Below are 12284 nucleotides of genomic sequence, written 5' to 3' on the forward strand. Positions count from 1 at the left end.
GCTTCCGATCCACTTCGGAGCCTCCGATCCTGAGTTCGGATCCTCCGATCCAGTTCGGAGCTTCCTGACTTGGTTCGGAGCTTCCGAACCCTTCGGGACCTTTTCGGCTATTTTGAGTGTCCTGAATCTATTTCTGGACTCCGTTAACCCATTTGGAATTTCCTTCATCATGTTTTATTTAATTTAGACATGATTACACGATTAATATACTCATTAATCGTCAATTCTGGATACGGGTTACTACATAGAACAAGACACACATTGCATCTAAACCAGCAAGACTATCTAAAGAAGGTACTGAACAAGTACCAGATGAATCAAGCAAAATCAGTCCAGACACCACTTGCACAACACATTAAACTCTCTATGGCTCAGTCCCCAGAATGTGAGAGTGACAAGCAAGAAATGGATTCAATACCATATGCAAGTGGAGTAGGAAGTTTGATATATGGAATGGTGTGTACTCGGTTAGATCTAGCATATTCAATAAGTGTTGTTTCAAGATTCATGGCAAATCCAGGTCATTGTCATTGGGAAGCACTCAAGTGGATTATGAGGTATCTGAAGGAAACCACCAATATTGGACTGAAATTTGAGAAACAAACGGCTGGTTTAGATGAAGCAGTGGGATATGTAGACTCAGATTTCGCTGGTAACTTGGATACAAGAAAGTCTCTGACAGGATATATATTCACCTTATATGGCACAGCAGTAACTTGGAAATCAACTCTTCAATCTGTTGTAGCATTGTCTACAACAGAGGCAGAGTATATAGCTGTATCAGAAGCCATAAAAGAAGCTATATGGCTGAAAGGAATGCTAGGTGAGTTAGGAATAGATCAGAGGAAGATCACCATATTCTGTGATAATCAAAGTGCAATCCAGTTATCTAAACATCAAGTATATCATGAGAGGTCCAAGCATATTGATGTGAAATTGCATTTTGTGAGAGACGTGATATCCAAAGGAGAAGTAATCTTAGAAAAGATTTATACTGAAGATAATCCAGCAGATGTGATGACTAAGGCATTGCCCTACCCCAAGTTCAAGAAATGCTTGGACTTAGTAAGGGTGGTGACTGGAGAGTTATAAGGAATGCTGGAACTAGAGGGCAACCGAGAGATTGATCTACAGAAACAAGGTGGAGATTGTGAGATGTGTTTCTGAGATTATGTTTCATTGGATCAGTGTCTTGGGCCATGCTTGTTGGGCCAAAGGTTGGATGGTTGGGCTACTAATTCCTGATGGGGTTCATGACCATAGTCAAGCCCAAGTTAGTCTAACAGCTGGATACAAATAGCTGAGAAACAGCTTTCAACGGTATCAGTTGAAGATCAAGAGAGAGCTCGAGATCCAGAGAAAAATCAAGAAGTTGTGATCACTCGTGAAACTGAAGTTTACAAGAGGAATCAAGAAGAAGATAAGTTGATTGATTTTAATCTTGTAAATTAGTTAGTGATTGGAGCTTGGCATTGATTGTAATCTCGTGATCTGTTGATTTTGTTCTCGAATTCTTGGTTTTTTGGTCAATAAAGATTATTCTTGGTTGCCCTCCCGTGGAGTAGGCTCGGATCACCGGCCGAACCACGTTAAATCTCTTGTGTTCTTTGTTTTTCCTTAATGCGCATTTAATTCTTGGTTCTGTGGTGCTTGATTGTAGTTAACTTTCTGAAATTGAGTGTGCAAGAGTTTGCGGGTATTATTGTTGATTTTTTTGGAAAACTTGGGTTGTGCTGATCTTAATCTTGCATCGATCCTTTGTGATTTACTTTATAGATTATCCTCAACAGGCTATTTTGGCAGCATAGAAGAACCAGCCGCACATATAAAAGCATCAAACTACAAGGTTTAAGTATGCAAACTTCTGGAGATCATAATGCTTCTCTAGGATAAGCTCGATCTAACGTGTATCCCCCTCGGCTTCGGTTATACTTTACAATTTTGGTCAAGGTTGAAACTTATCTAATATTTATCATTGTTGTAAATGGCGGGAGGCGGTGGTGGGACGGTCCGTGACCGTCTAGGCGTTTTAGCATTTTTTTTATATGTAATCATATATAGTAATCATCTTTATTATACAACACCACATAATCACAAACAATATCATTAAACTTTCACTTAAATTATGTAAAAGTATGCTAAATATACGAAACCTAACCTAAACCCTCCCGTGGAGTAGGCTCGGATCACCGGCCGAACCACGTTAAATCTCTTGTGTTCTTTGTTTTTCCTTAATGCGCATTTAATTCTTGGTTCTGTGGTGCTTGATTGTAGTTAACTTTCTGAAATTGAGTGTGCAAGAGTTTGCGGGTATTATTGTTGATTTTTTTGGAAAACTTGGGTTGTGCTGATCTTAATCTTGCATCGATCCTTTGTGATTTACTTTATAGATTATCCTCAACAGGCTATTTTGGCAGCATAGAAGAACCAGCCGCACATATAAAAGCATCAAACTACAAGGTTTAAGTATGCAAACTTCTGGAGATCATAATGCTTCTCTAGGATAAGCTCGATCTAACGTGTATCTCCCTCGGCTTCGGTTATACTTTACAATTTTGGTCAAGGTTGAAACTTATCTAATATTTATCATTGTTGTAAATGGCGGGAGGCGGTGGTGGGACGGTCCGTGACCGTCTAGGCGTTTTAGCATTTTTTTTATATGTAATCATATATAGTAATCATCTTTATTATACAACACCACATAATCACAAACAATATCATTAAACTTTCACTTAAATTATGTAAAAGTATGCTAAATATACGAAACCTAACCTAAAGACTCGCGGGCGGCGGGCCTAGTGGTTGATGTGAATAGACTTGAAGCGAAAGTGGAAAACAAAAAAAAAAGTGAATAGTGTTTTCAAATAAATAAAGTTCTAAAATTGGTAGACTTTGACAAAGTTTTTAAAATTGGAAGACTTTGATTAGGTTTTTGAATTTAGTTGACTCTGACATTTGACTGAAATTTAAAATTTGTTGACCGCCTCGCCCGTCGGACAGCTTGGGGCCGCCTGATGCCAAGGCAGGGCGGTCGCATTTAGAACACTGATATTTATTAAGCAAATCAAAACATCTCTCAGTGCAGCTTATTATAGAGCAGTATTCCAATAATAGTACCGGCAATATGCCATATTACATCCAAAGAATTTATACACTAATACAATAATGTGTACAACAGTTTTAAGGCATATATGTATATCTATTATACATAGACTGTATGTATATAAACCCCGATGAGATGGGGCCTGCAAGCAAGACTCTTTTTTTCCGATGCAAAGAACGGTCTCTGCCCGATTAGAATCTTGTGGATCATAGAAGTAAAACTTAAAACTTATTTCAAAAACTTTGCACGTTTGATAATTAACTATGGCGATGAATCTGTATGTTTTCATGATTTCTCCCAGACCTTATAATCCAGACCTTCAACGGCTAAACACCAGTTTTGTGGATCGCCGGATGGTTCAAAGTGACCAGGTCCAATTTTCATAGCCAACTTTTCATCGATCATGGCTGCATAGACATCTCTCTCGGCCTTGAGTATTTTAACCTATAAAAATTGCGAAAATTTCCTGTTATCCCACAGACCCCATATCAAAGAAGAAAAAACAATGACTGAAAAACATCCATCACTTAACTATGCTCCGACAGTGGATATTATTACGCTTTCTGATGGAGATGAGTGAAGATATTTCGGATTTATATTCAGAAAAAATGTGATCGTGGAATACAGATGGCGTTCCGGGGTGAGAAAGGATATAGGTGTAACCCTGCATTTCTTTCCCACCTGGAAATCTCCAATGACCCTTCAAGCCAAAGAAAATGTCAGCAAACAAAGTGCATAACATCCCAGGGGCCTTCAGCGTTAGAAGAAGCTAGTCTATACACATGCATGCAAAAGCGAGTTATAGAATAGATTAGCTCGTTAAGGAAGAGATCGAACCTGAGTAGAACCAGTATCATGATTCTCAATAAAAGTAACAGCCCTAGACGGCCACCATCCAACAACTCCAGGAGGTTTTCCCTGTCCATCTGATAGTCGCCAATATTCACATCGTTCAAGAGCCTATATGATCCAGATACCAAGAAAATTAAACCAAAATGCTTTTACACAAGCTCATTGGTCAATTGTAGTTTTACTTGTTGCGACAAATCAACTGGACTGATGTGACAAAAGAAAAGGCAGTCAAAAGAATGGTATATACTTACAGCATGAAGAATTCCTTTTGTTGTGACATCAAACGCGCCTGCAGTTCCATTGGTAGCATTTATCCAATCGACGATTCTCTGTCTATGCGCATCTTGATTGTGATCCACCTCACCATACGTGTAACTGAGAGAATCCCAGTACTCGCCCACTGCGAAATAAGGTTCACTTGAATCTAGATAATCCTTGACATACCCACCCCAAAACCCACGAACAAAATCGAGCCTCCATCCATCATAACCAATTTCTTCTCTGTATATCCAAGTAGCAGTCAGTGTCATTTTAATCAGTTCATTTAACCAAAAATATTTGCAAGCCTTAAATTAATGGGCTAAAATATATAACAACATACAAGAAGACAATCTTAATATATTTTGTCATATTCTAAGCTCTTATTTCAAATTCTCAACATAGCCTGGACCAGGTATTGAATAAATAAAGAAGGGAAGAAGACAATCTTAATATATTTTGTCATCTTCTAAGCTCTTATTTCAAATTCTCAACATAGCCTTGACCACTGTATCTGATGGCAGTCAGTATCCGGGATTTGACTTCCTCATCACCTTGACTTCCTGACATAGACATGAACACGATATGACTTTAGGAGTAGTTAACTCACCTCAGCCAGTTTAGCCATTCCTTGATATCCTTTCTCACAAATTCTTGAGAATGATCAATATTTGGAGCAGCGTGAAAATTATCTCCGCTACTCTTGTTACCCCTTCCCTAGAAATGATCAATAAGACAATTCTCAACATTTGAGCATTCTAAAAGAAACTATGTTTTTTTAAAAATCATAAATAATAAGGCACTGTCAAAATACAGCTTATTGCTTCATGTGTGCCTGTTAGTGTTTTGCAAAATAATATACACGTGTCTTTATATACATATCTAAAAGGCTATACAATGGACAGAGTCAACATCCGATGCCCAATGCTCACAGCTCAATACTCTGTGTTTGGATATGGTAGCAGTAGAAAAAGGTTCAAAGAAGCACAAGCCTACTATATGTCAGGTATATAGCAGAAAGGGGAATGCATGTGGGGAGAGGACATGCGTAAGGCCAGACTTGGATTTTGGGGGGAATTGTGCATATTTTTATGTTATTACTTGCTTGTGCAAGGGCAGTGCTATTAATCTTTGCTTTATCTTGTAAAGGATATTGACCTTGGCTGAGTACTCAGATTGTTCTTGGTGAATCAGTTAACTCCAACTAATATAACATTGTGGAAATTCTGTAATTACTTGCTTAATTTTCTCGTTCAATTTATGCTTGCAATGAGTCACCAGCGATCAGGCTCTAACACATCAATATGCAAAGACTATCCATTAACTGTCTTTTTGAATATATACGAGTATATCTACTGGTCTGGAATTTCATGGTGATATTTTGGGATATTATACCTGGAAATGCGGGTCATCGGCAACAACAGCTCGGTCGTCCCAGTTTAAACGACCACCAAAAATGTTCCAGATACCATTTTGGTTCCGGTACTGTGCACACCGGTGGTTTAAAACAACATCACCCAGAACCTTCATGCCCACCTCATGAAATCTCTTCACAAGAAGTTTTAATTGATCTATGTCTCCATACCTATCAAACATCACAATTGTCATGAACTCCTAAAGGTCAAAGGCAATTATTTTTATGAACCTAATCACACAAAGGATTATTGATTTAAGCACAAGCTTAACTTATAAAACTTACTTTGGTACTAGATATAATTTCGTTTTGTTTTTGTTCAAAAAGACCAGGGACACACAAATGTCACTTGCTTAAGAAATACCTGGAGTTTAAGTTATATAAATCCCTTGGCATGTAACCTTCAGGTGACACCGAATCAGTAGGTGGAGGTAACCAGATCACAGTGAAACCAAGTGATGATAATTCCGAAGCTTTTTCATGAAGATCCAAGTACCATTTTCCAGATTTGTGAGATTCCCAATTAAATCCTTGACAAAGAATTTCATACCCTGTGCCAGTCCCAGAAGATATTTTTACAGGGGGTTGTAGAACCTCAGCTTCTGATATTTCAGTTTCTGGAAATGTTGGCATAGAACTTCTGAAGATACTATATGCTTCTGCAGCAAGCTTCTCAATTTCTTGGAGAATGCCTTCTTGTGCTTCCTTGCTTTTTGTTTTTCGACTCTTTTCAGATGAAATATCACTCACTAAGTTCCTTATCTCATTAATGATTTCATCCGTGTAAGCAGAAACTCCTTGATCCGACTTGGAAGCATTTTCCAATACAACCGGGGAGCCAATATCCTCCCTCAGTTCCGCACCCTCAGAATGTGTCGGCTCATGTTGCTTGTTTCTGACCATGGGACTTGAAAAGGGTATGTAAAAATCATTTCCTTTGCAATCTAACCATGTGCTCTCATCCAGTTTCAGCACAAAGACAAATGCTGAATATTCCTCATCCAATGAAAATGACCCCCATGAACCATGTCCATTGGTTTTTTGCTGTAAAACAGTCCGCAAGGCTTTATTCTTGAATATGCTTGTTTCAGGAGGATAGGGCTCAGCCGGGATTCCCCAATGTTTACTGTCATCTTTGCAGACACCCCAGTGAAGTACTACATCACCAGGTATATCGGTTTTTATGTCCAAAATATTTTTTGCTTCTTCAAGGCATTGGCGAACAGATATACTAACCGAGTTATCGATAATGGTTTCTTTAACAACGGAGTGTTCTTCCAAAAAGCCTTGAGGAGGTATCTTTCGCAAGCTACGTCCTCCAGTGTCTTCTGCTTTACGATCAGCTACTTCTGGTTTAAGAAGCGCACTGGATAGCTGTCCCAGTGTGCCTGCTCTAAGAAATGGTTTACGGAAACTGTCAAATGGTGGCAAAAATGCATAGAATATTAGATATAAAAATGACCTCGATATATTAAGTTATTGACAAAGCGGAGGTTGAATAGGAAAAAATCACATGATGCTCATGAAAATCATATGTAACGGTGGGTACAAGCTAAAAATCCTACTATTCTGTTAGTCCATCGAATGAGCCAAGAATTGAAACAACTGCAAACGAATCCAGTAGAGCTCGATGGGCTCAGATATTAGTCAACAGTCTATCTACTGAAGCAAGTCAGCTATCCGAAATAAGAAGGAAAGTGCATAAGTTAGAATGAGACAAGAAGTTGACAAAATACATTGGATAGATTAAAGGATAAATGATATAACATACAGAAGAAAATCCAACGCAACCTGGCCATACACCCAAGCCCTTTTTGGTTCCGACAACATTTCTATCTTCTGCAGGGTAGTCAAGGAGAGGCACTTTAAAATCTCTTCCTCGGTGCTGATACCAACACCCACTTTCCTCATCCTAGACCGTTTATAAACACACAAAAAACAAGATATATTTCAGTAAAAACTAAAAAGTCATATAAAAAAATATACATAAACAGACACAAGTGAAAGTCTCATTTCTAAACAACAGAGAAACTGTATGGTATTAGCAATGTGCAGGACAGAGTAACTTACTTTCAATACAAAATTTATAGCTGAAATTGAACTATTTGTGTTCACGTCAATCTTTACTTCATAAAACGCTTCTCCTCCCGTTGAAGCAGATGATATCTCCAGAGGAGTTTCAATTGCATAGTCCTGAAAGGCAATCAATATCAGCACCATAAAAACACATTGGATACGTAGAAAACAATGACAAGAATCCAAGCATCAAATCTCTGTACCTTAACGGAAATGGAACCTGGAGGCCTCATATCCAGAGGAGGTTGATCCCATTCACTGGAAAAATAAAAGTGTAACACACTAACAAATGATACTTTAAGTAACCATAACGAGCATAATCATCGGACACCATCGGAGGAACCGCTTCTTTACAAAATCCATGTATATGTTGCCACAAATGTTTGTGAAACATTACTACAGATGAAAAACTAACCTGCCTACGTCGCCTATGTAGTTAACTCCCCAGTGAAGAACCCACTGTCCAGGAAGACTGCACCCCACAATAAGCTGCCAATAATCTTCACTTTTCCCTTTGTCTAATTTGATTGATATCTTTCCCTCCACCTGTAATTCCAGCAACCAATTGAAAGCATAACTATCAATTGTCTACTTTTAAGCACAAAAACACTCTATACCATACTACGCCCAGAAACAGCAAAAGGAATAAAGGTCCATTTATCAACAAAAACATGCATATCAAACCTAATCCACGTCTGAAAGCAGAGATAATGAATAGTTTGAAACTTTGAAATTATACAATAATCCGATGCTTCGCCAGTTCAGGTTTTGAATTTCTTTCCAGCACCAAGATTCCCAAAAATACACACACACACACACACAAAGGAGGGTGCAGTACATATAAATTTTAAAAATCGAAAAACGACTCTTCAAGTTTTAAAATTTAAAAAGTAATCGCCAAAAGTAAAGAAAAAGTAAACGTAGCCCAAGAACTACATCCGGCTATCCGAAAGTTAGAAGTAAAAAACTTGATCTTGATTTCCTAAATTCGCACACATTGTTCCTCCCAGTCAATCTATTCGAAAACATGCTCATGCTCACGATTTTTTTGGAAAAAAAAAATCGGTAGTAGAATGTACCATACATACTCAAGTGACAGGGGATAAGCAACCACGAGCGTAATGACAAATACAAAAAAGCCCACCTTTTCAGGTCGTTTCAACTGGAAGGTTTCGTTGAATGTTATGATAGAGGATTCAGATGTTTCCACCACGGCAGCGCCTCTAGGACCGAGTGCTTGAGGAGGGTCGAAACGGCTAGAACAGAAGCACGAACCATTGAAGCGGGATTTTGAGGTCTGCGTGTAATCAAGTTGAAAAGGAGGGGGCTTTTTCGATGATAATTGAACTTTGAGGATGGGTTTGAGATAAGGCCGGCGGCGGCGGAGGAGATTGCAGCGGCCGTGGTGGTGGAGGAAGAATGGCGCTGTGGCAACCGCTGACATTTTTCTTGGCGGAGCGGGTGCTGAATTTGTTTCTGCATATATGTATCACGGTGATCTCCTATATTATTTTTAATTGTATTTGTATACCCATAAATAAATATATTGATTTTCAACGGATGCATGGAAAAAAAAAATATCACCGTCGTTATTTTTCGATTTCGATGATTAGTAATATAATAATATATAAATCATGTTAGTCACATGAGATAAATTTGTGCGTTTTTGTTTCGAGTAAAAGTGTTCCATAACTATCCTTCCACGAAGATGTTCGGTGTGAAATACAAAAATCTAGAGACATGTGAATTAAAATCAAGTCAAATAAATGTGATGGAAGTGAGAACAAAAAATCTAACTTGGTTGGTTTCATGATACAAACAATTTTATGGCTGAAAAGTGAAAATGATGTTTCCAAAATATCATTGCACTTTCCGTGGCAAATAGGAACTTTTTTTATATAAGAATCTAGGTGGCACCACATAGCATTGGAAAAAAAATATCTCTAATAATCAAGGGAAAATGTATATTATTATCATCCGATTTGGGCCTCATGAAACTTTTGGCCCATCAAGATATTGGGCTAATAGAGAGGAACGAAATGAAAAACAGCATATTCCACCATCGGTCTTTGCATATTTGATTTTCTTAAAAAGTCAATTATGAATAAATTTCCAAACCCAAATTTTTCTTTCTCCCAACTCCTTCCCTTAAAGATTCTTTCTTTGCACTCCCTAAGGATCACAAAACTTGATTATTTTAATATTTAATTATTGTACTCAATATGGGTTGTTTTGTGCTTAGATCTGAAGGTTTTATACTTATGTCTAAAGATCTCTGTGCTTATATCTCATGTTTTAATGCTTATTTTGGAACAAAGAATTATGTGCAAAAAATGGTATCAGGGCTTTAGATTAAATATTCAGACTTAATATTATTCGTTAACTCATACTTTTCTTTGTTGAGGAGAAGATTTTTTACAAAAGATGACTTCAAACGAAGGTTTGAATCAAGAGGATTTTATTTATATGAAATCCTATAAACAAGTTAATCTATTCACAATAGATTACTTACGACAGAAAAATGATTTCTAACTCTCAATTTTTAGAAATTACCCCAGATTCCTCTAAACTCTCCGGAGATCTTAGAGAAATTCAAAAGACGGTACAATATTACAGCAATCAGCTGTATGAAATACCTCGGCAGATTGAAGAAATCCTTAAAAAACAAGAAGAAATTCTTGTAACCCTAAAGGATCTTCAAACTAAAATCACAAATCTAGAACAAACTTCAGGTTCTAGAAAAGAAAATACAGGAGGAAGGTTACCACTCTCGTTTGGTACCGAACCGTTGTTACATCAGAAAGGTAAAACCAAAATGGTTCAAAAATCTTTAACTGATGATGAAAGGATGATTAATCTTATAAAAGCAGTATCAGAGAAAAATACTATTTGATGACTACTTTAGAGAGATTAAATCTCGAGGATCTACAAGATCTCTCGGATTTTTTTGCGAATCTCAAAGTAGTAGATCTAAAAATGAACTCCCCTGAGGGTGAACAACCCATAGAAAATCCCCCAAGATATGCGGTTAAAACAGAAGAACTACATAGTGAGTTTTAGGTTGGAGAAAATTCACATCCAGCAAGAACCAGATCAAGAAGGAGTAAAATCCCACTCCATCAAACTTCTTACGGAAAAACTGTTTTAGATCCAATATATCCTTACGGGGTTATGTTAAACCTTGATGTTTTGGACTTCAAAAATAGAGAAGATCTTATAGATGATTGGACGTCAGCTATGAGAATTGCAGCAGGGACATTAGATCTCAATAAAGAAGGATTCATTAAACTTCTAGAAATGAGTCTAATGGGATCTGTCAAGATTGCTTGGGAGATGACTATGCCAGATACGAAGGAATCAATCTTAGCAGGAAAATCCCTCAGCGAAATTGGAAAAAGAATGGCCACCCTATTTAAAGCACAATTCATAGGGGTAGACTATTTCAACAATCAAGATACAGAGAAAAAGAGAAGATATACTCAAGCTCTGTATAGCCTCGAGTTACATGATATCTGTTTAGTTGATGAATACATTATGTTATTCACTAAATACATATGGAATTCAGGAGTCGAGAAAAATGTAGCTATTCAGCTATTTTTCGCAAAAATGCGTAGTCCCTGGAGAGAAATGCTGATTAAAGAATACGTTCCAGGTCATCTTGACACTTTGGCAAGACGCGCGTCCTTTTTGAAAGGAAAATTGGCAGAATGGTGTCATATGGCAGCATTACAGAAGAACTACAAGAAAATAAGGGGTATAAATAAACTACACTTTTATGTTGTAAAGATAATGATCTTCCAACGATCATTGGAAACAGATCACAGGGATTTAAAAGGAAGAAATTCAGAAGTAATCCCTACAATAAAAGAATGAGAAGTTCTTGGAAACCAAGAATATTTTGGTCCAAACAAAAGGCCAGATCTTATAGGTCAGGAAGAAGAAGTGGACCTACAAGAACATCCCCAGTAACAAGTGACCGGCTAAATCGGTTTGATAAAAATCTACTGGCAAGCGCACCAGGTCAAGTAGTAGTAAAGTGGACTGAGAGTCCAAGTATCGATCCCACAGGGACTGCAGTCAATTCTCAAGAATTAATTATTTTACTTAATCTAGACAAAATAATAGAAAATATTTTGAATTAAATAAAATAAGAAAATAAAATAAAAACTGCTTAAGAAATACGAATAAAAATAACTAAAGATAAAAATAATTAAAATAAAGACAACCAAGACACACGTAGGTACCGAACAAATCACGTAACATGTAGTCGATTCAGGACTCAGATTTAATCTTAATTCACGGGAATTCTCCTAATTTGTTCAAAGGTCTATTTTTAGAACAATCAAACCTATTCAAATATTGATGAACTAATCTTTCGTAATTCTAATCAAATTTGAATGCATTAAATATTTGTGAAAATTCAGTTTACACCTAAACCGCACACTGAAACCGAATTCTATTTCTAGTCGGTTTTACAATATGTTAATTATCAGAGTGATCAAAATCAAAATCTCCTCTGTCGATTTGGAATTGATTAACATGCAAGCAAATAGTTGATCAGACTATTCACAAGATAAATAT

At 37.2% G+C, this 12284-nt stretch overlaps 2 protein-coding genes across 2 annotated transcripts; one reads left to right on the top strand and one right to left on the bottom strand.

The window, feature by feature from the left end:
• Positions 1–312: 312 nt before the first annotated feature.
• On the top strand, positions 313–1092 carry LOC140878219 (secreted RxLR effector protein 161-like). Its single transcript, XM_073281825.1, has one exon. The coding sequence runs from the start codon at positions 313–315 to the stop codon at positions 1090–1092; it is 780 nt and encodes a 259-aa protein (XP_073137926.1).
• Positions 1093–3102: 2010 nt separating this feature from the next.
• LOC140880200 (alpha-amylase 3, chloroplastic) lies at positions 3103–9212 on the bottom strand. Its single transcript, XM_073284425.1, has 12 exons — positions 8848–9212; positions 8119–8249; positions 7907–7961; positions 7698–7820; positions 7419–7539; positions 5992–7015; positions 5609–5798; positions 4824–4930; positions 4207–4456; positions 3941–4063; positions 3636–3803; positions 3103–3547 (listed from the first exon to the last, which is right to left on the bottom strand). The coding sequence occupies exons 1-12, from the start codon at positions 9145–9147 to the stop codon at positions 3389–3391; spliced, it is 2751 nt and encodes a 916-aa protein (XP_073140526.1). The 5' UTR covers positions 9148–9212; the 3' UTR covers positions 3103–3388.
• Between the last annotated feature and the right edge of the window lie 3072 nt (positions 9213–12284).

The sequence above is a fragment of the Henckelia pumila genome, chromosome 2, assembly GCF_033568475.1.
Source record: "Henckelia pumila isolate YLH828 chromosome 2, ASM3356847v2, whole genome shotgun sequence".
NCBI classification, from domain to species: Eukaryota; Viridiplantae; Streptophyta; class Magnoliopsida; order Lamiales; family Gesneriaceae; genus Henckelia; species Henckelia pumila.

What these genes read in the sequence shown, in the direction of transcription:
- LOC140878219 (XM_073281825.1), top strand. Translation starts at nt 313, where the DNA reads ATGAATCAAGCAAAATCAGTCCAGACACCACTTGCACAACACATTAAA.
- LOC140880200 (XM_073284425.1), bottom strand. Translation starts at nt 9,147, where the DNA reads ATGTCAGCGGTTGCCACAGCGCCATTCTTCCTCCACCACCACGGCCGC. An exon ending in CAAAAGGAATTCTTCATGCT is followed by an intron (nt 4,064 to 4,206) that starts GTAAGTATATAC and finishes TGGATCATATAG; the next exon opens with GCTCTTGAACGATGTGAATA. An exon ending in ATGATACTGGTTCTACTCAG is followed by an intron (nt 3,804 to 3,940) that starts GTTCGATCTCTT and finishes TTTGGCTTGAAG; the next exon opens with GGTCATTGGAGATTTCCAGG.